This window comes from Anneissia japonica, unplaced genomic scaffold (genome assembly GCF_011630105.1).
Source record: "Anneissia japonica isolate Jap-2015-1 unplaced genomic scaffold, ASM1163010v1 scaffold287719_len1884721_cov185, whole genome shotgun sequence".
Classification (NCBI taxonomy): Eukaryota; Metazoa; Echinodermata; class Crinoidea; order Comatulida; family Comatulidae; genus Anneissia; species Anneissia japonica.
The window spans coordinates 101,941-127,703 of NW_022715822.1; the positions used below are offsets into that span (position 1 = coordinate 101,941).

The 25,763-nt window shown below is 35.1% G+C and overlaps 3 protein-coding genes across 6 annotated transcripts in view; 1 reads left to right on the forward strand and 2 right to left on the reverse strand.

Moving 5' to 3' along the window:
- Positions 1 to 9,849, forward strand: part of LOC117109400 (ran guanine nucleotide release factor-like) — a 20,623-nt gene extending 10,774 nt beyond the window's left edge. For both annotated transcript variants that reach the window (XM_033251745.1, XM_033251744.1), the window contains exons 2-7: positions 1,512 to 1,601; positions 2,678 to 2,791; positions 3,866 to 3,961; positions 4,866 to 4,923; positions 7,424 to 7,518; positions 8,809 to 9,849. In XM_033251745.1, coding sequence (XP_033107636.1) covers positions 1,519 to 1,601; positions 2,678 to 2,791; positions 3,866 to 3,961; positions 4,866 to 4,923; positions 7,424 to 7,518; positions 8,809 to 8,923 — 561 coding nt within the window. In that variant the 5' untranslated portion in view covers positions 1,512 to 1,518 and the 3' untranslated portion in view covers positions 8,924 to 9,849. The remainder of the gene's footprint in view (positions 1 to 1,511; positions 1,602 to 2,677; positions 2,792 to 3,865; positions 3,962 to 4,865; positions 4,924 to 7,423; positions 7,519 to 8,808) is intronic.
- Positions 9,850 to 11,252: 1,403 nt separating this feature from the next.
- Positions 11,253 to 22,018, reverse strand: LOC117109402 (cytidine deaminase-like). Of its 3 annotated transcripts, XM_033251748.1 has the most exons (6): positions 21,856 to 22,018; positions 16,500 to 16,625; positions 15,232 to 15,343; positions 13,012 to 13,069; positions 12,749 to 12,839; positions 11,253 to 12,079 (listed from the first exon to the last, which is right to left on the reverse strand). In XM_033251748.1, exons 1-6 carry the CDS (start codon positions 21,884 to 21,886, stop codon positions 12,063 to 12,065), a joined length of 435 nt encoding a protein of 144 aa, XP_033107639.1. In that variant the 5' UTR covers positions 21,887 to 22,018; the 3' UTR covers positions 11,253 to 12,062. The 3 variants fall into 3 exon arrangements, with proteins under 3 accessions (XP_033107639.1, XP_033107637.1, XP_033107638.1); XM_033251746.1 differs by lacking the exon at positions 12,749 to 12,839 and having other exon boundaries at positions 21,856 to 22,013; XM_033251747.1 differs by lacking the exon at positions 12,749 to 12,839 and having other exon boundaries at positions 21,852 to 22,010.
- Positions 22,019 to 23,690: 1,672 nt separating this feature from the next.
- The window catches only part of LOC117109443 (transmembrane protein 222-like), a 4,407-nt gene continuing 2,334 nt past the window's right edge, over positions 23,691 to 25,763 (reverse strand). The window contains exons 4-5 of the mRNA XM_033251803.1: positions 25,362 to 25,492; positions 23,691 to 24,202 (exon numbers count right to left, since the gene is read on the reverse strand). Of these exons, the coding sequence (XP_033107694.1) occupies positions 24,124 to 24,202; positions 25,362 to 25,492 (210 nt within the window). The 3' untranslated portion in view covers positions 23,691 to 24,123. The remainder of the gene's footprint in view (positions 24,203 to 25,361; positions 25,493 to 25,763) is intronic.

Consider the following 25,763-nt stretch of genomic DNA (forward strand, 5'->3'; position numbering starts at 1 on the left):
GGCTATGGGCCTGAGTACAAAGTCCCCCAACAAACTCACCCTTGAGAAACTCTCTCTAACAAACTCGCCCCATGCCCGACTATACACAGTCTCCCCCACCACAACCCCTCTCCAATGTAATACTTTCCCACTAACAAATGACAGAACCAGAAAGTCAGTGCCATATAAATGTGGAAACATTAATTATGATAATTAACATTTTTTTTTATTGTTTCATTCTGTAAATATAATAATGATTATAAATTTATTACCAATATGAATATACCGTAATTTATAATGTATGACTAAAAAATGCCAAGACTACTACTGTATATACATTCGATAGTTAACATTTTAAAGAAAAAAATGTCGATACGACCCTCCGTTAAGGAGTTATGATTCTTTAAGTAACATGACCTCCGAAAATATGGCCGGCACGCTAAATGATATTTGGTCGAACAGTGAAATAATGGCAATGTGTGTGTTAACACTACATAAAATTGGTCTTCCATTTTTCAGTTAAGTTTTGACAGACTAAACAAATTTTCAATTTTTTTTTTATTCATACAGTACGTAGATATATCCTTTGCGAACATTTTAATTAAAAATTTATGTTGACACGACCCTCCGTTAAGGATTTATGATTTTTTAAGTAACACGACCTCAAAAATATGGTCGCAATGCTATGTTATTTCTATTGGTAATGCTTCGCTGCTCAGCACTGTTTAGCCTGGTTCTCACGAGAGCCCTAGTATCCGGATCGGGAGCTAACCGTTGGCACCTGCGTGAGAACGCCCGATTGGTTAGCACTAACCGTTAGCGGTATCCGGATACGCTAACGGTTAGCAAGCGCTATCTGTTAGCAAGTTGAGGGTCATCAACCATTCACACGTACGCGTTTACAATTTCCAGTTTCTTATTGACCAGTGATTCGATCATCATATTGTTGGTATCTGGATTGGGATTTTCTCGCATGGATGCACGGCAGCTAACAGTTAGCAGGATCCGGACTCTGCTAACAGTTAGCTGCCGTGTGAGAACATAGCCATAGTCAGCGATCGAAGATGTCTACTGCAGCGTGAAAAAGGCCTATTCGGGAGACTCCCGATCAGGGTTGGAACATTCACACATTTACACCCTCGTCGTTCTTTAACCCCTGAAAAACAACTGTGTAATATCAAAGAACTTAAATAGCAGAAGAATGAGCTGTTCCGCGTATTTGCATTAAAATCGATGGAACATCCGCCCTCCAGCGGATGCAGGAAAATTTGAACATTTTACTAAGTGGAGAAACTGCAGGAAACAAGCGAACCAGAGCGGCGCCTTTATTATTACTATATAGCACCGTCGCGCGGATGCAGTAAAATTTTTCTCTGTGTACCCACAATGCATTTCGACCGGATGTTCTACTATTTTGGGAAGCTGCTCTATCTTCTGCTATTTATTATCTTTGGTAATATGCACTTGACTCAGCTCCTGTGGAACCAGTGATAATTTTTTTTTTCTGTTTTTGTTGTATTATAATTTTATAGGCCCAAAATGGCTGAAAGTATGGAAGCGCATCATCAACTCTATGGGGGTGCAATGGCAGTAATTTTACCAGCCAATTTCTTGGACTCCAGGTAAGAATAAATAAAAGCTCATTGTCAGGAGGAGGAGACAGGTCTCTACCCTAGCCTAATATTAGTTGAATTGGATTGGATACATTTGGTGTGAACAGCAAGGATAAGACACAACAGCTCAAAGAATTATTTACAGAGGTGATAGTACTGGGGCAGTACGCTGGGAGACAAAATACCTTACTGTTTTCCAAAGAGAATGTACTGTGTTCTTTATCATGCACTTGGGCTTGGCCATATTGCACATGAAATCAACAGCTTGAACGGTTTAAAAAAAAATATAATACATAAAAAAGATGTGACAAAAAAAGTGCCATGACAAACATTGTGTCAATGACGCAGCCCCAGGCCCCTACTCAAAAGGGCATATGTGCTTTCTGGGGCCTAGTCCCAGTGGGCCCTGGAGAGGTCATGGGTGCCCCTCCTAATACTACCCAGCACTCTACTGCAACTCCTTGACAATACAGTAACTTTTTGTATATTTTTCAAAAAATCAAATAGACCAAAATTCCAGAAACACACTCTTTGGCAGATTTATTAACAAGAGGCCCCCTTCTTCTACAACCCACCATTTTATTATGAAGCTTTGACCAGGATGAGCCCCATGACTTGTCCTTACACCACTGTGCAAACGAAGGAGCAGGTTTCAAATTGAAGTTGTAAAGAAGCTGGAAATGAGTTTCTTACCTTCTAAGAGGTTATTTAGTTCAACTTTCAACTTTCTATAATCCTAACGGTAATTGAAAGTTTTGTTAAAACAAATTGATAAAAAAAAAAAAAAAATAGCATCTGGAGTATAATAACCAAAAACATAATAATAATAATGACGTAATTTCATCAAGCTGCAAAAGATAATAAATAAAAGGATGATAATATAATGGCTGTAGCAGTGGTGGTACCAGCTGGGGCCCATGAAGGATAGGGGTGGAGGCAGGGGCAAGACCGTCATTGAATTTAAAAAGTCTGCTGAATGCCTGCTTAAGGCAGGCAACTGTTTGAACACACAAAGTCTTGAGAACATCCTTTGTTTCTTTAACTCCCAATAATAAAATCTTCCTCTATTTTATTTTTTTTTTTAGTAAAGTTCGTCAAGTACCAGACAACCAGGAGATTTTTATGCACCCATCAACTGATCAAAGTATCATCATAGAATTAATGGAATACCAGCAAGTCGATGACCCCTTAGCAGCCAGGTGAACACTCAATGGACTGCTCTGCTAAGCCCCTGCCTCGGGACACAAGTTGCTCATGAGCATAAGACCCCAATGCGGGCTGGATGGCAGAGCATTTATGGCAGAGGCGTCGCAACACCTACAGCCATAATATCGCCGGTGGTTCTAACGATACACTGCCTATGGTTCTCATGGTGGAACAAGTTTTCTCGGATGTGTACTATAATCTGTAGGCCCAGTGTACAAAATTTAGCTTGTGTGCACTTTAAAAAAAAACCCAGTACATCTTTCAAGATGAGTAGTGGGTTACCCTGGAGTACTGGTTTACCGTGTATCTCGGACATGATTTACTGTAAGACCTATTCCACACCTCAAGTGCTTTGAGACCGTTTTGGTATAAAGAGCTATTTAAATCTAACTACATTATCTTAAAATACCAAAAATGACCATTAAGTTTTCATGTGGATAGGGAATTAGTTCTGCATTTTCACACCCCACCCTCTTCCCATCCCCCAGGCCGAAAGTATTCTATTCCCCTGTTGCTGAGATCCCTCAAAGCAACAGTCATAACATAGAGGGTTTGTAAAATAGTGTGTGTGTGTGTAGGACTCCCAGCCCTGTATTGTTAGTACAGTAGTAGCAGCAAGAGGCTAATTCAAACTGGTCCCATGTCGGCTCAGGCAGCCAAAGAGATTCCCAGGGAGCGAAGGTGCTTACGTGCATGACTTCCTTCGATCTCTAGTGGCATGAAAGGGGGACAGGCAAGACAAGTTTGCTGGGGCACCTGCAGCATTATGCCAGGCCATTAGGAAATGATTTATAAAAAAATGTCATCCATTTTCGTTGACTAAAATAATTTTTAATTACTCATCTAAATACCAAGGCGGTAGCCACTTAGGGATATTTCCCCAATCCCTGTATTAAGCTCTGACCTGACTGGAGCGCTTTGGTAGCCCAGACTTGGCCCCGTGGGGTGTAACTTTGTATATGCTTTGGTGAAATGTATGATGTTTATTTGTTATTATAAATTGTTTATGATGTTATAATGCACTTCAACGAAAGATTACTGTATGAGAATTATATCTGTTTTTTTAGATATCACTTTGAAGACATAGCAGGTGACAACGATTCATCATCTGTTGAAATAATATCAGAAGAAGTTGTCCCTCTTAGTGAAGTCACAATGAAACAGTAAGTCTAAGGCCTAGTTCAGACTAGGTGGCACCTGCCAGTCTGAACTAGGTGGCTTATCTCAAGCCAGGCTGTGTTCCTATAGTAACTAGGCCTGGTGTGCCACCGTGTTTAACTTTTCTAAGCCGGGCTTTAATCGTTGCGGGGTCTTGCATTGACTATGACCAATCTGTATTCAATTACGTACGCTGTGAGCGAGCATACGTTTCGGGAGCAATGTTTTGAAACACGTTTCTTGGTCACGGTTCATTATTATGCATATGCTTGCGCCTCCTGTCTAATCCCGCTAGTCTGAACGCCCGGCTAAGTTAAGCCGGGCTTAATTCAAGCCTGGCTTATCTCCAAGTCTGAACATAGCCTAAGTCAGTGTTCAGACAAGAAATATGCCACCTCTAACTTCAACACCAGATGTATACTAATCCATGATTTAACTAGCAAATCGTACAATCTGTTAATTAACCATAGTCTTCGTAAAACCTAATAATGTGTTTTTATTTTCGAAGGCCACTAGAAAGTCAAAGGTCAATAGAATTTGACCTAACCTGGCTTTTATGAATCCCATGTTTTATGTATGACATTTGGTCCCGTACCATATGTAACATGGAGGTTCTACTGTTGGCCTAACCTGGATTTTACGAATCCCATGATTTTTGTGTGCTCTTTGGTCGCTTTCCATACATAAAATGGAGGTTCTACTGTAATGTTTTTCATAAGTGTATTAATATGTCAATGTGAATGAATGTTACTATGGTGATGTATGGTTTATAGTATTGAAAATGTGTAACCATGGTGATGTACATAATATATTGTCATAATGAGTAAAATACCTTTACGGTTTTAAAGATATCCACCAAAGTGTTGTTTGTTATCATGGTAATGGTCATTCTGCATGTTCATTCTATAGGTGTGCAAGTGTTTGGTTGCTCCATGGAAAACAGATGGTGTCAAAGTTTAATGAGGAGGTTGGCTTTTTTACACTGTTGTTTTGTGGGACCTTGTCAACAATGTCTAAAATTCATGTGTTGTCCACACCCAACCAACACCAACCACCCCTACCCCACTGTTGGGGTGGTTGGTGTCGTTTCAGACTGATAACATGCAGCTACAACTATTTGTTTTACATATAATGCATGTCATGAAAAGTAATTGTAGGCCTATAATAAACTGATAAATCATCTGAATAAACATTGAGACTATGTGGTTACTTGTGGGACAGTATGATTTGGGATTTAATACATAAGAACCTGGTATAAAGTAAATAGAAACAGAAATATTAAGCTTAAATTACAATTGGTCATTAGCACCATTCTTAGTTCATAACCGTGCGAGACTACTTGAACACATCTATAAAGTAGACTTGGGTATGCCATAATATTAATGACCTAGGAGCTGAAGCAAGATTGACCAGTTGGGAAGGGCCATATGCAAATAAATTCAATAGCTCTATCAATGCAAAGCAGGCAGGCAGGAATTACAAAACATGTACTTAGAGATAGATTATGCAGGTGCGCAGAAATAAAAAAAAAATGCATTTGAAAAAGGACTATAGAGAGTAAGCAAATGCAATAATTGCTAATATCTGTTATGTAAAAGTTGAATAACTTAAATTAGGAAAGGATGCAGATTGTTAAATAGCTAATAATAAGCAAATGCAATAATTAATAATATTTATTATGCAAAATATGAATTAAATTTGAAAAAGGATGCAAATACGTTAAATAGATACTTTATAATCTTTTACAAATTGATAATAGCCTATCCTACAAAAATTGATTAGATTAAATTTGGAGAGGATACAAAGGATGCAAATGCATTAATGGATAATATCGTTATATTATACTAATGCAATGATTGTTAACATATTATGCAAAAATTTAAATGAAGTAAATTTTGAAAGGATGCAAATGCATTTATAGACAATATCGCTATATTTTGCAAATGCGATAATCAATAACATCTATTACGCAAACATTGAATAAATTAAATATGAAAAGGATGCAAATGCATTTAATAGATAAAGTCTTTGTGTTATAGAAATGCGAAAATTGATATCTATTATGCAAAAATTGAATAATTTAAATTAAATTTGGAAAGGATACAATTGTATTTCATAGACAATATCTTTGTTGTACAAATGCGATAATTGATATCTATAATGCAGAAATTGAATAAATTAAATTTCGATGGATGCAAATGCGTTTAATATGATAGTACTTAAATATGAATAAGTACGCAAAATATAAAGCGTAAATTATTTCGGAAATAAACTAGATAAAGTTTATTCATTAAGAACGGACCGTTATGCAAATAAGTTTGATAATATGAGAGCATTCATGTATCACCTATCTTAGTAACCGTGCGAGACTACTTAAACATTACTATTAATTAGAATTGGATATGTAATAATATAAAAGACCTAAGAGCTGGAGCAAGATTAACTAGTTGGAAAGGGTCGTATGCAAATAAGTTCAACAGTAGGCCTATGTAAAGCAGGAATTCAAGCATGCACTCTATAATAGAGCTTAATTATGCAGGTGCGCAGAAATGTAAAAGATGCAAATGCATTAATAGATAACATAAATTCAACAAATGCGATAATTGATACATCTATTATGCAAAAAATTAAATTTGAAAAGATACAAATGCATTTAATATAGTCTATATTATACAAATGCGAAAATTGATCTTATTGTATGCTATAATTTATTAAATTAAATTTGGAAAGGATACAATTGAAATGCGATAATTGATAATATCTATAATGCAAACACTAAGTTAAATTTGGCGAGTTCAAATGCATTTAATAAATAATATCAATATGATAGTGCTTAAATGTATACCTGTCTCTTATACACATCTAGTAAAGTATTTTGGCAATGAAGCTAGAACAATTTTATTCATTCAATTGGAACGGACAGTATGCAAATAAATTGGATAGTATGACAGCATTTCACGTATCATCTTTCTTGGCATAACAGTATTCAAATAAGTTTGATATTAAAATAGTACTCGCGTATCTATATTATGTAAAAATGGAGTAAATTAGATCTTAAATACGCAAGTATACGCAGAGATTTAAAACGCACTTGAAAATTAACTATAAACAATAATGCTTGATAGATTATATCTATTTTTCGAAAATAAATATTAAATATATAAATCTAGTAATATTAGTATAAGAAAACGATGCTTCATAGTTTTCCAATGCAAGTATGAGCAAATTTAGTCAACAGCAGTAGGTATACAATATATGCAAACATGAATAAAAAACAAGCAAATCTAAAATCTGGAATTGAGACTGGGACGGACCCAAAAAGGGCCCCTAGTTTCAGATAGCCACAAGGGCCCCAGCCCCATCGTTATACCACTGCATCCTATATTTGGTCGTGACCCCTAATTTGAATAGGTATAGAGCATTATATATTTTTAAGCTACATTACATATATTTTTTTTCATCTGCAGGCCAAGAATACGTTGATTGTGTATATAGCTTTATTCCGGCTACCCCAGTATACTACGGATATTTTAGTGACCTTTAATAACCCTATGCAAATTAGGTGAGTTAAAAATGATAGAATATGCTTTATATTACAATACGAGTGCAACATGAAACCCAGTGCATAACAAACTTGTTCAATGCAATCAACATGGCATATATACACCATCAGACACTACTATTAATGTGAAAACTATAAAAATAATTTTCCACCTACTTAGCATAGTATTGTAGATAATAAGAGAGTGTTGCATAAAACTTTAATACAAAACTCCTCTATCATTTATTCATTCTTTATTCAATAACATAAGCAAGTGAAAACAAAACAAAAATGAAATTTGACAAATACTTGGGAACCTAAAGTTGGCTAGGATTAACTATAGTGTGAAAAACACTCTGGCACTCTGGCTCTCAGGCCTGTTAATCTGGTCTTAGGAAGTTCTGAGGACATTATTTTTTGAAAAGTAAAATTCTGAAGCCCTGTTGGTCTAAGGCAATTTGTAAAGGCTATGTTTCCTATAGTTCCTGAAATGAACTTGGGAACCTAATGTTGGCTAGGATTTACTATAGTGTGAAAAACACTCTGGCTCTCAGGCCTGTTAATCTGGTCTTAGGAATGTTAATCCGGTCTTAGGAAGCCCTGTTGGTCTAAGGCAATTTGTAAAGGCTATGTTTCCTATAGTTTCTGAAATGAACTTTACAATAATTGCTTTTTAAGTCAGCCTTCTTTTTAATTAGAGTGTTTATGGATTGGTGCTTTGAAGGGCTTTGTTAAGTATAGAGTCAGAGCAACAATTTTAAACATGCACATTAAGACCAACAGGAAACCTTAATCAGTTGTTCATTGCATGTTCAGTGGCTTTACAATTCTGTCACCATGAATTGTCTTGTACTGTATGAGTTAGTACAAAACGAACAACATTAAATGTGTGTACTCAGTTGATTGAAGGTACCATCAGGGCTGTAAAAAGTTAATTTTTTTTGCTGGACCAAGGTTCTGGTCCTAAAATAACTGTTAACACTTATATATCAGCTGTTGAATATTGCTCTAGTTTTAATGTATTTTTTGCTAGCCCAGCCCTAAAATACTCAAATCCCGGACCCAAGACCACCAACTTTTTCCATTCCTCGCAACATAATGATTATTGTGTTTACAAGTGTAATATCTCTTGGTAGAGGGCAGCATACCTGTCAACATATACAGCTGTTCTCTGATAATTATACATTTTTATTTTTTAAAATTGCAATGTGCATATGTTGATAATTATGTGGTTTAACAAAGTATATTCAAAGAAAATATTGTTAGATTTATTGCGTTGCAATCATAAAGTTTTAAAAATATTTTTTCCAGCCCAGAAAGCAGCAGTAGTAAACTGAACAATCAGCAGGATTCCTGGACGATGGCCCAATTTAAGCAAGTCATCTGCAGCCTAAATCTGATTGATTCTTCGCTGTTGAAATCCTAAACAATCATGTTTTTAAAACATGAAAATGAAATGTTGGCTGAAAAGCAGGCAACCAGCATGAACAGCGCCCTCTGAAGATGGAGCAGGTCTTACTAAAATCAAGGACTTATAACTGTTACCAGCTTAAACCAGCTGACGAATTGTTTTGAGCTCCCTAAACTAAAGAAGGAACCCTTCTCTTCTATGAGGGACCTACCCCCTTGCTCCATTGATTTCCAAATTGTAACGTTACTATTGGGGCTAACATGACTTCGTAGCATATTAGTTAGGCTATTATGTGCTATAGGAATGGGTTGAAATAATGCTTTGGCATTAGATTGTTACACACTAGTACTAACATGATTTCTGTAGCTTTTTTTTTTTTATCTGTGATGGTACCAGAATTTGCCCAGCTGTTGCAGAAGCATGTATTGTATTCCCAATAAATCATGGTAAAAAGGCTACATATATATTGGCTAATGTGAGGCAATTGCTGAATGCATAAACAGTGGTATATTTAGTTGGAGTAGTGGGGGATGCCTGGGGCGGATGCAGGGTTGTGACAGTGCAATCACACCCCCTATATTATATTAGGAAAAATAATTGTATTATATTGTTGATATGAATTACTGGTATGAGAGTGCATTTTCTGGGCTGCTAGGTTCATGTTCTCCGACCATGCTGGGGCAGATTGGTGATGTGGACTCTCGCGCGCCACAGGAGGCGAAGGTGGGAGCTTGATGATTGAGGAGGTACCAGCTCACAAGCTAAGGTGACATGAGGTAATTTTTACCTATTTGAGTGTAATTTTTTGGTTCTGACATTTTCAATGGGGGCCCTGACTGGGGAAGGGGGGTGAGGTTTTTTGGGGATGTTCCCCCTTAGATATCCCACTGTGCTTAAATGTGTTATGCCAGCCAAAGTAAACTATTATTAGACAAATACAACACATTTGTTTGTTTTCTTTAGTCGTTTATTGAAGAGCCTTAAGACTAAGCCACACATGGCAAAGCATTTTATATTGTATTTGGCAAGAGACAGTTGAATACATTTGTACTATTTTTTGGTTTCTTTTACTACCTAAAAAATGCAGAAAGTTTTGTTAGCATGAAAAAAATATTGCAAAACTTAAACATAAATTAAGTAACCATATATTTAGAACTAAAGTATAGCCTGTGTTCCAGGTCCTAATTTGGATTTACTTAGTAAATACTATAAATTATTTCACTGAGTGTACACCATACCGGAATTTAATAACTTATATAGCACATCATGCAAAGGCCTCTATGCACTTCAAATTATTAATAACAAACACAAACTCAGCTCCCTGGGAAGTATTCCATTAGGCGCAGCACTCCATCTTACGACCGTTGTATGATGAATCAAACTCCTCGCCCTGTGAGTGCTAGTCAACGCCTTCTAGTTGATTGTCAATGGCAGTCTGAACGGATCGTCGTTAAAAGCGTGCGTCATGGCGCTGCATTCTCCATTGAATTGCGTCGCCAGGTGCAATGAGTCTCCGGCTTAACTTTGCAGCAGCTTATCACCACATTTGGTATTTTACCCCTACCCTGTAATCTGAGCCAAACCCCCCCCCTTACCACTAGATTTTAAAATTTCAAGGCATATATTGAAATTAGTGCTCTCACTTATCTATTCTGAGTATGTTGTGCCCCCCGTTTGAAAAATTATGGATCTGCCCCTGTTTAGTCTTAACTTAAAATAAATAAATGTCTTAAATGCATAAAACTTTGTAAAGCACGAGAAACGATGAGAAAAATCTGGCAGTAATAAAACCCTATTTCAATAAAAACTTAATGGTCTTTTTTAATATTTTATCCCACTTAGTGGAACTAATTTGCTGTCATGAGGGTGTGCATCCACGCCATGTTGATGATAATCATTGTGGCTCCCTCAGCAAAAACTATTGGACAAGGATGCTTGGCCATGGAAGTCAATTGTGTTAAAAACATTTATTGCAAATCTGTACTACCTTACTGACTATAGTATATAATTACAAAATATATAAATAAATTCCTTAACCTGTCATGGCTTATGGTAGTTATAAATATTCTGCATTACTTTTTAAAAATTCATTACTACTTAGCCTTTTTTTTTTTTTTTTGGTCCGACTGCCCGACGAGCTTTGGCCAATGAGGGGGGCTTGACCAGACCGATGGGCTTGACCAGACCGATGGGGGGCTTAAGCCCCCCTGCTGGCGCCTCCACTGATTCAGGCACAGGGTGGAGGCTGTCTCTTATACACATCTAGATGTGTATAAGAGACAGTAATCATTGTGGCTCCCTCAGCAAAAACTATTGGACAAGGATGCTTGGCCATGGAAATCAATTGTGTTAAAAACATTTATTGCAAATCTGTACTACCTTACTGACTATAGTATATAATTACAAAATATATAAATAAATTCCTTAACCTGTCATGGCTTATGGTAGTTATAAATATTCTGCATTACTTTTTAAAAATTCATTACTACTTATTAAATTCTTTAAAAAGCAGACTAATAAAAAGGAATTAATAATTTTCACTAAATTCATTTTATCTTGTATATTATCAATAGCAATTAATAACTGGTAACAGCACACATTTTTAATATAAATACACATAGTATTTATTGATCATAATTTGGGGTTTTCCGATGTATAACTACACACCTTTACAATTCTAGATAACAATTGGAAGACAGATGTTTTAAAAGCGATTTTTACAAAGATACTGGTATTTAAAATATGTAAAAAATATAACATCTAGAAATTCAGTCTCAAAAACTATGTATACCATACAACCGTAATGTAACATTAATGTCTGCAATAATAATTTATTTTTTATGTGTTAAATAAAAAGTACTGTTGTTTGGCAATAGGAATTGTTACCTGTACTAAGAATTTTTTTATAGGAAAATAAGTAGAATAGACAACCTTTAGAATAGACAAGTACAATAGATAACCTTTACGTTAAAAAATACTTTGAAAATAATTATTTGGGTTATGTTTTTAAATTAACTCATTGGTTTATCGGTATTAGTTATTGTTATTATAATTCATTCTCGGTCTTTTCAAATCCTGTTGTCCAAACCCCATGGGCAGAAGTTCCTTCATCGTCATCGTTCTATAGGTGAAGTCGGTCCGCGACAGTATCACTTTATATTCTCCTCCAAACTACAGAACAAAGAAAAGACGTAAAAAAGACCGGTAATGCAGTAAAAAATATTGTGTGTTGCATATAATATCTAAATACCACTCGACTCAAGCCTACGGTACATAATACCAACTGTTGACAAAACCGGTCCCATCCAAGTATTATTGTGAATACAGTATGTCGCTAAACTTCAATCATCTGATGAATGGCCACTTATGTACCTTACTAGACTTCTAAATATATACAATAGTTAATTTAAATAAAATTGTTTTTGGCATTCTAAAAAAGAATCCTCCAATCTAGTCTTTGTGAATGGCAGGAACTGCTATTGTATGTTGGTGTACATTTTCTTTTCACCTTTTTGTGGCAATTTTATTGGGTGTTTTTCTTTAATTTTTGTGATCCTTTTGTCTTGTGCAATAATACACCTTATTCATGCTCTTGGGTTGTTTTTCTTATTGTTGTTTTATTGGTATTTTTATATATTGTGCGCATGTTATTGTGATTTTTTCCGGCTGATGGTTCACTGTAATTTCTTTATTGTTTTTCTTGATGTAAACTTCAATGTAATTCTGTATTTTTAAATTTTGTGTGCTTTTAATTGTTTTTTATGGCTATTTGATGGTTTGTTTTTATTGTATTTTATTGTATTTTACAATGTTAACATCAATGTAGTTCAATTTTTTTACCGCGATTTTGATGAATAACAATACAGTACTTGAATACGTGAATGAGTATGAGCGACACAGAAATTTCGAAAATCTCTAGATTCTTTGATTCCTAGAACAAAAAGTAAATTTTTGGAAATTTAACTAGAACACAAACTGGAAAAGTTCAAGCAAACCATACACTAATAAAAAAAATTAGTGCACAGTTTGGAATAGGAAAATAACATATGGTTGGTTACAGTGATGACGTCCCGATTTAATATGTAATAAATATTGACGCATACCTCATGCATTATTTGTCTGCAAGCTCCACATGGTGCCAAGTCAGCATCTTTGACATCACTGTAAATGGAGGAATATTATTAGTACAGTAGTTGAATGGAGTGGAGTTAAATAGTTTAGTGGTTAAGATACTTGCTTTTAAATCCACTGTCCTTTTGAAAATTCTGCCCACTAGGAGTATCGTACTGTAGATGGAGAATTTTTAGTAAGAAAAGGACTACAGAGGTCATATATATTTAGGCATTAAATTTATGTGCAGGTTTTGGTCCTTAAGCACGAGAGCATGAGACAGACCTCAAATGTGCAAATCTCACACCAAATGCATGAGACTTGAACAAGGAATAAATTTATTAAAGTATTCAAGACAAGTTTCAACAGTTACAAGCAAGCTAGAAACATCTGTTTGTAATATATATAATAATGAAGGTCAATGAGTCTCATAAGAAATCTCATCATGCAGAAGACATACAGTTGTTGAAAAAAAGAATTGTTGAAAAAACGTTGAACAATTTTTGATAAGTTTCTATTTTATTGTTAGAGAGGGGGCTTAGGAAGAGATTTTACAAATATAGTTAGGTAATCCCAGTGGGATTGAGGGGGGGGGGGGGCAGATCCCTGGTGAGACCCTGGAAGGTACGCCCTTTAACGGATTAGAGGACTAATTAATCGATTATAGAGTGCTTAATTTTTACCAGGTCATGAAAAATAAAGTATGGAAACATGAAAAGTAAAAGCTATACAGTATTTCCTCTTATTGAAATGTAGAGCTGAAAAAATTAATAACATATCAAAGTTTACAGTGGCAGATCCAGGAATTTGAAATAGATTGGGGCCAGAGAAAGACCTTCACAGATGGTGGGTCCATCTACCTCGGCTCCACCATGGTTGTGGCTGAGGTAAGGAAATTTATGATTACACCACTGTATATTGACGATGCCCAGGGTCTAAGCCTTTGATAATTATTAATTACCGTAATGATGCAAAGAATATACTATTTGATACATAGTAAACATAAACTCTAGAGTAGTATAAATCATGAAAATGATCATTAAAAAGAATTAGAAGTGATTAATTACAAGTTTTTTGAAGTCTCATGGGAAAAACACATGAATGATACTGGATGAATGTAGGTTCATTAATTTTTATTTATTTATTTTATTTTTTTTATACTAGCATCCCCTGTCGGTGCCACTGCAAATAAGTAAAGAATGGTCCATCATAAAATTTACTGGAATGGTACATAATAATCTAAGAAAGATATGATTAAATTTTTGAAAGAGAACATCAAAGGACAAGGTTAAGGTCACGGAAATTCAACTTGTTTACCTGACCATAAAAGAAAATAATGGAATTGCCCATCATACATGGCATGCGTATTGTTTGGTATTCAGGCCAGTGGCGGCTCTAGGATATAATTTATGGGGGGGTGGTAAGATGTTCGACTGGGGAGGGGGGCTAAGTATTTATGGATGTAATTATAGCGCGCAGCGTTATCTGATGCCCCAAGGCCAAGCCAGGGGTGGGTATGGGAGGGGTGTCCCCTCCTCCCAAAATGAGATTTTTTTTTAAAATTGGGACTCCTAGATGGCCGGAAATGGCTGGGATGGGAAAACTAGGCCTTTTTTTTTTTTTTGGTCCGACTGCCCGACGAGCTTTGGCCAATGAGGGGGGCTTGACCAGACCGATGGGCTTGACCAGACCGATGGGGGGCTTAAGCCCCCCTGCTGGCGCCTCCACTGATTCAGGCACAGGGTGGAGGTATGTAGCCTAATCTATGGAGTGACTGTTCTTCTCTTATGTAACACAGAATTATTATTTAATTGTGTTTATACATGGGTACAGTATATTGATAATTAGGATTTTTATAATAATAATAATTAATTTAATCACACTAATGCTTGTTCACCTTAATGGTATTTATCAACAAGGCGGTTAAGACATTGAAAATTGTGAAACAGAAATCGAAACCAAAGAGAAAAAAGTCAAGTAGCATAAGAATATAAAATCAAATTATGAAACTAACAACATAACTGAACTATTAAATATTAATATACTCTTGCATCATATTATACTGTAATAATTGTATGAACCTTCAGTTTTGAATTAAAGCTAGAGAACGTATTCAAGTTTTTATTGGTTATTCTACTAAAATACCTAATTTATATTCTATGGCACTTTAAGTTCAACATAAATATAACAATAAATATAATATATATATATACCATGCTATTGCCAAGGCCTTGAAGTTGGTGTATCCATCGGAAACAGCCTTAAAAATTGCGACTCTCTCAGCACACAAGCCCAGTGTGTATGATGCATTTTCAACATTGCAACCTGAAAATATCAAATAAAAATGTGTAAACGCACCACAAATTTCGTCTGACAAAATAAAAGGAATAAATTGATTTAAAACCATTTATACCAACACGGTTGGTATAAAGTGCTACATAAATTCAACTACATTAATAAGATTTTATTCCTCACATACAAGTCTCTCAAAATAGGGCTACGCAATATATTGTTCAACTTCTGAAGTCTTTTTCTGTAACATGTTCTCGGTCTCTGAGATCAACCACTGACACATCTATACTCTCAGTTCTAGCATCACATCTGAAGACCTACAGAGACAGGCCTTTTCTGTAGCTGCCCCAAAGTTTTGGAATTCCTTACCTGCAGATCTTTGTGAGACATCCTCACTCTTAGTATTTTAAGAAGAAATATTTAAGAAGAAATTAAAAACTATCTTTCACCATGTTTAACTTAATAAATTCATATTTTACATTTTTTTTCAGTAGCTAAGTTTTTCACCCTGAAAAGTCACGGCGGCACCGCCTTACTTGTGGTTGTGCCGCCAAGCAGTGCAGGGGCGGATTTAGTGGGGGGCCGGCCCGGCCCCGGCCCCCCCCTTTTGGGAGGTAAAAAAAGAAAAAGAAAGAAAAAAAAAGAGAGAAAAAGGAAAAAATGATGGCCAAGAATGCCTCAAATGTTATGTTCGGGCGTCTAGAACACAAAAATTTCGCGGGGGCATGCCCCCGGACCCCCTACGACAATGTTGTCTCAATCGGCCCAACTTTCGGCCCCCCCTTCCGGCCCCCCCCTTTTGGACATTTCTGGATCCGCCCCTGCAGTGCATGGTAGTATAGCCGCGGGCTTATCCTTTCTGGAAACTACCGGAGCCCAGCTTATACTGGCGCCGAAGTACCTAGGTGTACATGGTCGTGATGGTGACATGGTGACGCTGTGATCTCAAAATTGGGTGTGTAAATCTTCCTCCTCCCGTTCGCACTTGTTCATATATTAAATTTTAGTTTCTCAGCGGCTAAAACACGCCTTAGGATGGTTTTTACTGTGAAAGGCTCTATAAAAATACATACCATTGGAATTGACCATGATTGATAGATGCAAATATGGTAGATGTTTACTGTGTACATGGTAAGTTGACCATGTCCAATCTGGACAGGGTTTCTAGGCTGGAAAATGTTTCACTCACCTCTAATTGTTTTCCCCTCTTCCGTCAAGATAGCGGCACCAACTCGGAAGTTACTGTAAGGCGAGTGCGATTTTTTTTTTGCTTCATGTGCACTTTCTATCAATTTCTTTATTACTTCAGGTGTTACTAAAAAATCAATAGTTTTTAAATTTCAAAATTTGTCATGGATGTAAAAGTCTGGTCTTGTACATCTAAATGGAAAGCAAGATGTTTTGAATTGCTCAGAGGAATGTGGGATTATCCTTGCCTTAAGCCCCCCCACCGGGCAGGTCAAGCCCCCCACCCCCCGCCGGACAGAGCTTGTCGGGCAGTCAGACCATAAAACATATAAAAATAGGCCCACACCAAGCCAACACATGTCTGTCACAGTCTGAGAGTGCCATTTTCAGCCATCCAGAGGTTGATATTTTTTTTTTAAATCTCATTTGGGAGGGCCAACCCCTTCATCCAGCTCGAGCCTACGAGCTCAAATCCCCCTGTCGGACAACTTATCCCCCCAGAAAATATATCCTAGAGCCGCCACTACCTGGGAAGCAGATGTGTTAAAGGTTTTACATTTTATAATGTGGACCCTGGTTGTCCAGGGTTTGGTTTGGTGTTATTGGTGGAAATTCCAGGTCTATATTCCTTTAGTTCATGAATTCCGCCATATGACAGATTATACATGGTTCCGGTTCATCTATTCCAAAATTCCCTGTATGTCACAGCAGATAAACTCTGGAACTCCCTTCCTAGTCTTCCGTTCCCAAGCAAACATTATTTCTATTAAAACTACATTTTGTAACTATTTCATTTATTTAATGAATGTAAAAATTTTATCTTTTTCTTCAATATATATTTAAATGTATTGTGACAAATTTTTAATAAATAAATAAAATAAATATTGATAATGGTAACTTTTAAACCTATTCCAGATGGATTCAAGCGGGCCCCAGCCAGGTCCCTAAATTTAATTGTCATTAGTTCTATTTCCAGCTGTCTAGAAGTATAGACATAAAACTTCGCACCTCAGCACCCAGCCATAGTGGGGTTGAGGTAATAATAATAACAATAATAATAATAATAATAATAATAATGAAGTCTTATATAGCGCATAATACAAGAAAGTTACCCCTATGCGCTTTACATAAAAAACAAAAGAAACGTAGCCATGAAGTATCCAAATACTACAAAGAAAACTAATAACGAAAATGGCATAAATGGCAGAAGAATAACTTCCACTGCTCCGTTCTCCAGCACTTTGAAGCCTCTAAAGTTAGGGGCTCGCTGGAACAGTATTCACAGGATACTGGTAGTATCATGGAACCCGAGATCTGTAAAATCGCCTTTCTAGGCCCTCTCTACTTCAAATTCCTGGATCCACCACTGCATTCTGTGAACAGGATGGTACACTGGCTTTGACAGGGAGCACAATTATTGATCTTCACCAGTTTCCTTGGTCATAATTAACACATGACATAAAAGCTTGTATTCAGAAAGAAAAAAAATAATAATCCAATTTGACAGCCCTAATATTAACTGTTCATTCACTTAATAATTCACTTCCTGTCATGCCTGTGTATTATCATGTCTGGTGATAAATAAATTGGACATATATATAACGACTGTGGCATTGACTATAATTCTGAACTTGGCAAAATCTAAAATTTCACTAGAAAATTTAAAAATTGTCTTGGACATAATGGTTTGTTCCGAGTGTTTTTAGTTGTTTCAAATTACAGGCAATAATAGTACTGTATTACTGATGGCTCAATTTTTCATCGGATTCACACTAATTAAAGATCATCAGCTGAAAAAGTTGAAAAATTCACTTTCATATTTGAATTGCCGAAGCTAGGTGAGATTTAGTAATGATGATTTCAAAATAAATATAAATTTTTATTTTAGGCCAACCCACCACCACGAAAAGTTTTATTTTCACAGTATTACGCCTGCAGCTGCCTTGAAATTTCCAAAAATAAGATACTGTATGTATAGTTTTTCCTAATTATATAAATTTGAAGTATTTAACCATCCCATTTCTATCCCCATCTGGATGTTTTTGGCAGAACTATTTGCTAAATAAGAAAACTAAATTTTATTTTAATTTTGTTTTTCGCCCTCCTCTGACAATCTTTAAAAAACGCAAGTCTGCGAAAAAAGTTATTAAAAAAGTCTTGCCCAATTTGTATTTAATTAATTTATTAACTTATGATTACAAATTTTAATGAGAAAAATTGTCCCTGTCTATTAACAAACAATTAAATAATACCTTTAATACTTTTCCGGTATTCTTTTGCATAGATCCTCTAATTGGCTGGAAATAAATTTAAAGATTTTGTAAAAATATCTGTCAATCTGTGAAAACTATATTTTTCTGTTTCTGGTTGGAAGTTAATAATATTTATGATCCAGTTAAATATTATAAGCTATTCAAAATTTTAATTTAATTTATTAGGTTAGCTATTTTTTTGGAAGGCAGACAGTACATCTTTTTAAACAGCCAGACAGGATGAACATTGGTGACTCACTTTTTCTTTGGTTTCACAATGATTATTAAATTTTTGTCACTGCTGGTTGGGACATACCTTGGAAAGTGATTAGGTTCGGTGTTGGAGTCCCCCGGGCCAGCATTTGTGACATTTTAGTTTCTTTTTTGAGTTTGACTTTTGCTTGTTTGTTGTTCATTTTTTTCCAGAATAAATTTAATTGGATTGATCAATTAAAGATTACGTAAAAGAACACAGATTTAAAGAACTAGATTCACCGCATGACATATACACACAGACAGTCACTAAAGTCACGCAAGAGGAGTCATACGAAAATCAATTTAAAACACAGCAAGTTGCATATTGAAATAAATTATATTAACAGCAAGATAATTATGCAGCTTGGAGGGATGGAATTTGACTGCGAGTATATAGTTGAGTATAACTAAGATCTATTTCATTATCCCCATGAACTACAACACTCAGCCACAAAGCTGCGGGATAAACAGAACCGACCGGTCGTCGACTGGCCACCACAAAATTAGTCTCTTGAAGTATTGGTTGGAACCTGAATTTCACTTCTACTGTAGATCCTGGGATTTGAATTTTCACCATATACTTTAGTTCTCCGTGATATGAAATTGGGTTAGATTTTTTGCAATGGACTTTATAAATGGGAATTCATCTTTTCACAAAAAACAAAAATAAAATAAAATAATGACCATTATTCAGACTGGCAGTATGTCCTATAATGTGGAAGTATGGTTATTCAATTCAAACCAATATCTTGTTTCGGAATATTGTGGTAAAGCCAGCTGTTTCTCATTCTCTGGGTTTTTGCCCATATGGGGTTTTTGTCGGGTTTTTCCTACTTTTGCTTCAACCAAACCATCTTATGTTGTGTCTATATATTTCTCTCATGTCCATTTAATACCTATTTTTGTTTTTAAGTTATGTTTTATCTTTTTTATTTTTACTGTTTTAATGTGTCCCTTTCCCATTTTGTTATTTTTTCCCTCCAATTTACCCCTTTAAAGGTAAAGGTAGGAGAATAATCCATAACTTGCAGCTTCAAAATCAGTTAAAATTTGAAAAAAAATGTTTTTAAAACATGTGAAGTTGCATTTCAAAGCAAAGTCTTCACGTTTTTCAAAAATTCTGTATGCAAATTTAGCAACGTAGAAACAAATGTCACCTTCTCTGGTTTTCTGATAAGTTGGAAAATAAAGTTTATATAATTTGAGTTAAGACAAAATGTTTGTGCCAATTTACCATCCAGATGCGTGCACAGCTCTGGAAGAAATGTATCGTAGCACCACTCTTTTAAATGTCTTAACATTACTGGCATATTGAGTTCCTATTTATGTCCATTAAAATATCGTGAAAGCATCATTTTATAATAACAGCAATCTATAAAAAATTTTGGACTAGGTCACTACACACTACACAAAAGCATCACACGTGAAAAATCATTATTCAAATTATGTTAGTACAATAGCCTACAGTGAAAGGAGCAGCATAGCATTCAGTATGTAGTAGGTCAGTGGAACGTACCACTTCAGTGAGTGCAGCTGATACAAACGTGTATATGTTCACTAAATATAATGGAATAAAATATATTATAAAGTGACCATATTAGTCACTAAAATAAGTTAGTATGTGACGGATAAGTATTACATCCATCACAACATTTTAGCATGTATTGTTTTAATCAATTTTTACCATATTCCGTATTGTTGGCCTATTTTACCTGCTTTAATATTATAAACAAAATTATTATTGGTTCATGTTCTTTGTTTAAAAGGTAATTTGACTTTCACTTGCAAAGGTCTTTTTAAAATTATAGTTAAAGACGTAGCAGTATTCAATATTATGCTTTAGAATATTCTGTTATGGCAACACTTGCAGCATTTGGTCGCTATGGGCTTCAAAGAATGATTATTTAAATTACTCCTGGGCAGATGCATAGGGTGTGATGGTTGTTACGTCCGGACCCCCACCCACCATCCTTAACATATTAGAATGCTTTTTAGCTGGCAAAATCTTGTACAGTGGTTGGGTAAATAGTCAGCAGCTTTTTTTTTCTTCTTGGGGGGGGGGGTATCATTAGAATAGTTTTCAGGATAACTTGTTGGCTCTTAAGTCTCTCACAAGATGGAGGGTGACAAGGCTAGAAGACAGTTCCAAGTCATTAAAACTATGTTATTTATACAGAAGTTCCCTTCTTTCTACACCGGCCCCTTCCTGTAAATATCTGGACCCGCCCCATACCTCAAAGTGTTTTAATATTAATAATTCAGAGCATAATTAATCATAAATTGAAAAAAACTATAAAACAATGGAACTCGATATCTTCAATGTTGCCAGTGTTATAGAGTACAAATTATTTTATGTAAATCTACCAGTTTCAATAGCAATTGGGGCACAGACAAACCTAAAGAATGACTTCCCTGAGACATCTCTTTATGTGACTACAGTATAACATACCTCAGCGGAAATTTCAAATCTATAAATTCAGTAAGTTCAAGCTTATTTGTTGCAGCTGTGTATTTTCTCTATCATTTTCACTAAACAAACAAGCTATTAATACTATGGATGAACAGATTTTCTGCATTTGTTTATTGTGTTGTAACTTGCATCCAACGTTTACTGTACTTTGCCCTAGGCCTCCTACTGTATGTAATTTTATATCACTTGATTTTAATTTCCGTTGTATTTATTGATGATTCGTGGGATCCAGGCATGGACTCCACGTATTCATTAAGTTCAGTCCATTCCGCCAACGAATACAACACGTACTCAGTACTGTACATGAATTTTATAGAATAGCTATCGATCTGTCATCTAACCATTCATCCCAAACACAAAATACAATAAAACGTACTCACGATTGTTGGAATCATTCTGTGCAGCCTCCATTTCAATTTTTAATAAAACGTACTACTATATCGACGTCTAATTGAAAAAAAAAACTAAAAGCAAACTTCCAGCGTGCGAAAATACCGTACTACACAAATTGTAAACAAAACAGCTTGCGTAAATTGTCAAGAAAACTGAGATGGCGCTGTTGAATGAAATGCCTAACGAAAAGTAACAACAAAGACGAAAATTTACCCACGCCTCGCTCTATAGTACATACTGTATATTATTGTTTAGCTTCGGGCTCTTTGAAAAAAAAACATTGTTATCCATTAATTGGCATTAAACGGACTGGGTATAATACTGATGTTGCGATTATTTTTCCTTGTAATTGCAAAGACTTTTTTAAAGGCAAAATGTGTGATCAGGGATGTCTTGAACAAACTCCCGCCCTCCCCACTCACTTTTTTTTGTTAATTACAGTACTTGCAGTTTCAAACAGCAATTTTTGTATCCTCCATGTATTTTCGCGAACACCACGTGCGCTAAACGTGACGCACAAGTGTATTGCGTTGTTCTAACAAAGTTTTGATGGTGACTGACTGGGAGTACGCACGATTGCCGTGATTGGCACACGTGCGCGGCCCTGATGACGTCAATTAAAGGTTCAGTTACTATAAACATCTCACGATATTTCAAAGCATTTGACTCTTTTATAAATCCCTTTTTATTTCATTACATTTTTCAAATATACAGAATAAAAAGTACAAGGTGAATGGAGGCATGAGAGGTCACTCAAATAATCACAAAAGACGTAAGTATAAAACCAATGCAATCATTATTATTATTATTTACAAAATCCCTTCTGATAGGCCTATAATATTTTCAGAATTGCAACATTGTATATTTACTTTTAAGTATGCTGCCCTCTCTTGGCAACGAAGTCGTGCAGAAACAAATTTACAAGAGCCTTAAAGTACAATAACATCTTAAATGTTCACTTTGACGCAACGTTTGTCAAAATGGAGTCTATACTTCAGTTTTTTAATTTCTTTGTCTAGAAATCAAACTGAAATGTAGGCATGCCCCCGAGACTCAGAAATATAATCAAATATAATTTACTATGATTTTCAGGTTAGGTGCAACCTATAAGCTTTTCTAGCTTAACCATAGTTCCACTAACTATGTGTGAGCGTTATCAGTCAGTTGTATGAACGAGGGCCTGGGAGTTAGATCTGCATGTATAGCATATGTCTCCTTGGTCTAATGGTATGATACAGGTTGCATGTTCAAATCCCACCAGACACTTTTTTTCATAAAACTGAACCAATCAAAACTCTTAGTCAAGTACATACAAAGACACAAACTTGTGTCAAAATATCTCGCCAATCTATTGCACTACAAATATTACTCTTCAACTTTTTAATTCTATTCACTGTAAAATATGAAAATACCAAAACATATACAATCGTGATGAGCAGAAAAAAGTGAAAAATGCAATACAATATTTCAATTGTTTTCTTTGTATATTAAAGGAAGATATTAACATTTAAATTTGAATAAGCAAAAAACTCCCTTTACCTATTAACAGGCTTACAGTATAAATAATATGGTTTCTACATACTTTTTGCATAGAACCGTAAATTGGATGATAATTAATAAATTAATACATTTTTGCATTTGCATTTCAATAAAACTTAGTACAGTAACATACTTGGTGATAATCTTTAATTGAATTTTTAATGTTTTGTAGCTATAAAATTGTGGCGATTTATTATATTATTATTTATTGTTCTTGTTTTAATATTATTGTTCTTGCTGTTCCTATTATTACTGTTGTTATTATTAATAATAATATTATTATCATCATCATTGTACTTATAATTACTATAATATCATTACAGTATTATTAGTACAAATTACAAAATCATTATTGATACTATCAGAATTGACATCACATCATCATGATTAATGTTATCATTGTCATCAAAATTGTCATTGATCATTGTTACTATAATTGTCACTAAATTAAATACTTCAGTTTTATGCTAAAAGTGAATCAATTTGGCATGGTTCAATTAAAAATAATTAATTAGATTATGTAACTTATGTAACATTGAAATTTACAGCAGAGTTTTAAAAACATACAAAAAACAACCAAGAAATGACCTCTAAACTCAAAGGTCAATGTTAACAGAAAGATCTGTGCTGCAATCTGAATGTGTTAGCCACCATTGCTATGACATCATAAATTATATGAATATTCATGAAAACTTTGCACCAATTAGAATTCATGATTAGAAGGCAATTACCAACGCAGCTATTAATCCATAAAATATTAATGACGGCAACCATGTTTTCACAACACCACATACTCTGCAAGAAGAAAAGAAGTTTAGAATGTTATAAACATTCTAAAATGTGGTTTTTTAACCAATTACACGCACAATTTTGTATATTAATTTATATCAGATTAAAATTCCAGAACTTGCACAAAATGTATGTGTAAATTTGGTCTTTTAAGTAATGGATGTCTATGTGGGTATTTAGTGCCTGAAAATCTTTCAGAGGAACACCATTCAGAAACAGTAAAAAATAGTAAGACTTCAATTCATCCATTGTTTTAATCATTTTTTAGTTTCTATAGATGTATTTATCCATTTGGTATATACAGTATAACCTATTTAATATTGTACTATGTAAATGTAGATTACTTTTATTCATGTTTCTGAATTTAAGGTATCATTTCAGGGACAGCTAATGAATACTTCCAAGTAGGCCTATAAAGCTCATGTTTAGATAAAACTGCTGCAAATATTGCGGTCACCATCTGATCATGACGAAGTTAGTGGCACAGTCTATAGGCATTCAGCAAAATGGGATTCGTCCAAAGTGGGAGTACATAATCTAGTGATCAGCAAACTGTTAACGTCTGCAATCTGTCCTATGATAAAGTGGGTTTCGGAAGCGTGAAGTTGGCAATTTGACATTCAGCAAACTGGATTTCCACAGACTGTCTCCATACCATTTTAAAGGGCAAAATAATTCCATAAACATCAAGCAATTTCTCTTTAATATAATTATTTACACTGTTATGCAATTTTTATATTGTATTGTGTATTTCAAATGTTTTATACTCTTAAAGAGAAAACAGATTGCTAGCGTCATATTGAACAATAACTTCAGCCTTGTCCAGATTATTAAAAATTGATGACATCACATCATGACCATATATAGGCACATTACGACTATATATGGGCATACAACAGGTTTTTATAGCGTGGACGAAGCTTTAGCTGATCTTATAGTTAATAAACACCTGATTAGAGAACTTTTGGTTTTTTCGACGACACAACACTAAAACGAAATCACTCATGCGTGACCTCTGCATACGTAGATTTGGCCAAATTGCATCCAAGAATCCACACGAGGAGAACTTAATTATCTCACATGTGCAGATGACTTTTAGTGTCATTACGTCCTACCATCGTCGTGCAATGGAAAGCTCCCTACTGATGTACAATACATTACTTACCCAACATATTTCCCTGTAAAAAACATCTTTGCTGCCAGCTTAACCATGTTCCATTGTTTACTGTCTTGGTAACGCATGTCATTTAGCGCCATCGCAACATGAGAGTGGCAATTGTCACAGCATAGGTTGTGCTTTGAAGAGAAAATATCACAATATTGTAGTAATATTAATATTAAAACATTTATAATGTATCTTATTATAAAACATACCCCAAATAAAGTAAGACTAGTCATTTTGATTCAATATTTCGATCTTTTATTAGATCATCATCAGGAATGAATAAAGATTCCGACATTACAAACATATATTCCAGAGGTGTTACAGAAAATTAACCAATGAGAAACAGTCAGTAATGTAGCCAATAAGATTCAGAATTAAGTGTTGGTGATTAAGTATAAAGTA

Excerpts from the sequence above, each read along its gene's own strand:
- LOC117109402 (XM_033251746.1), bottom strand. The coding sequence starts at position 21,886 with ATGGAGGCTGCACAGAATGATTCCAACAATC. Across the intron at positions 16,626-21,855 it reads ACAGAATGATTCCAACAATC|TAACACCTGAAGTAATAAAG; the intron begins GTGAGTACGTTT and ends TTGATTTTTTAG. Across the intron at positions 12,080-13,011 it reads GCAGACAAATAATGCATGAG|TTTGGAGGAGAATATAAAGT; the intron begins GTATGCGTCAAT and ends TTTGTTCTGTAG.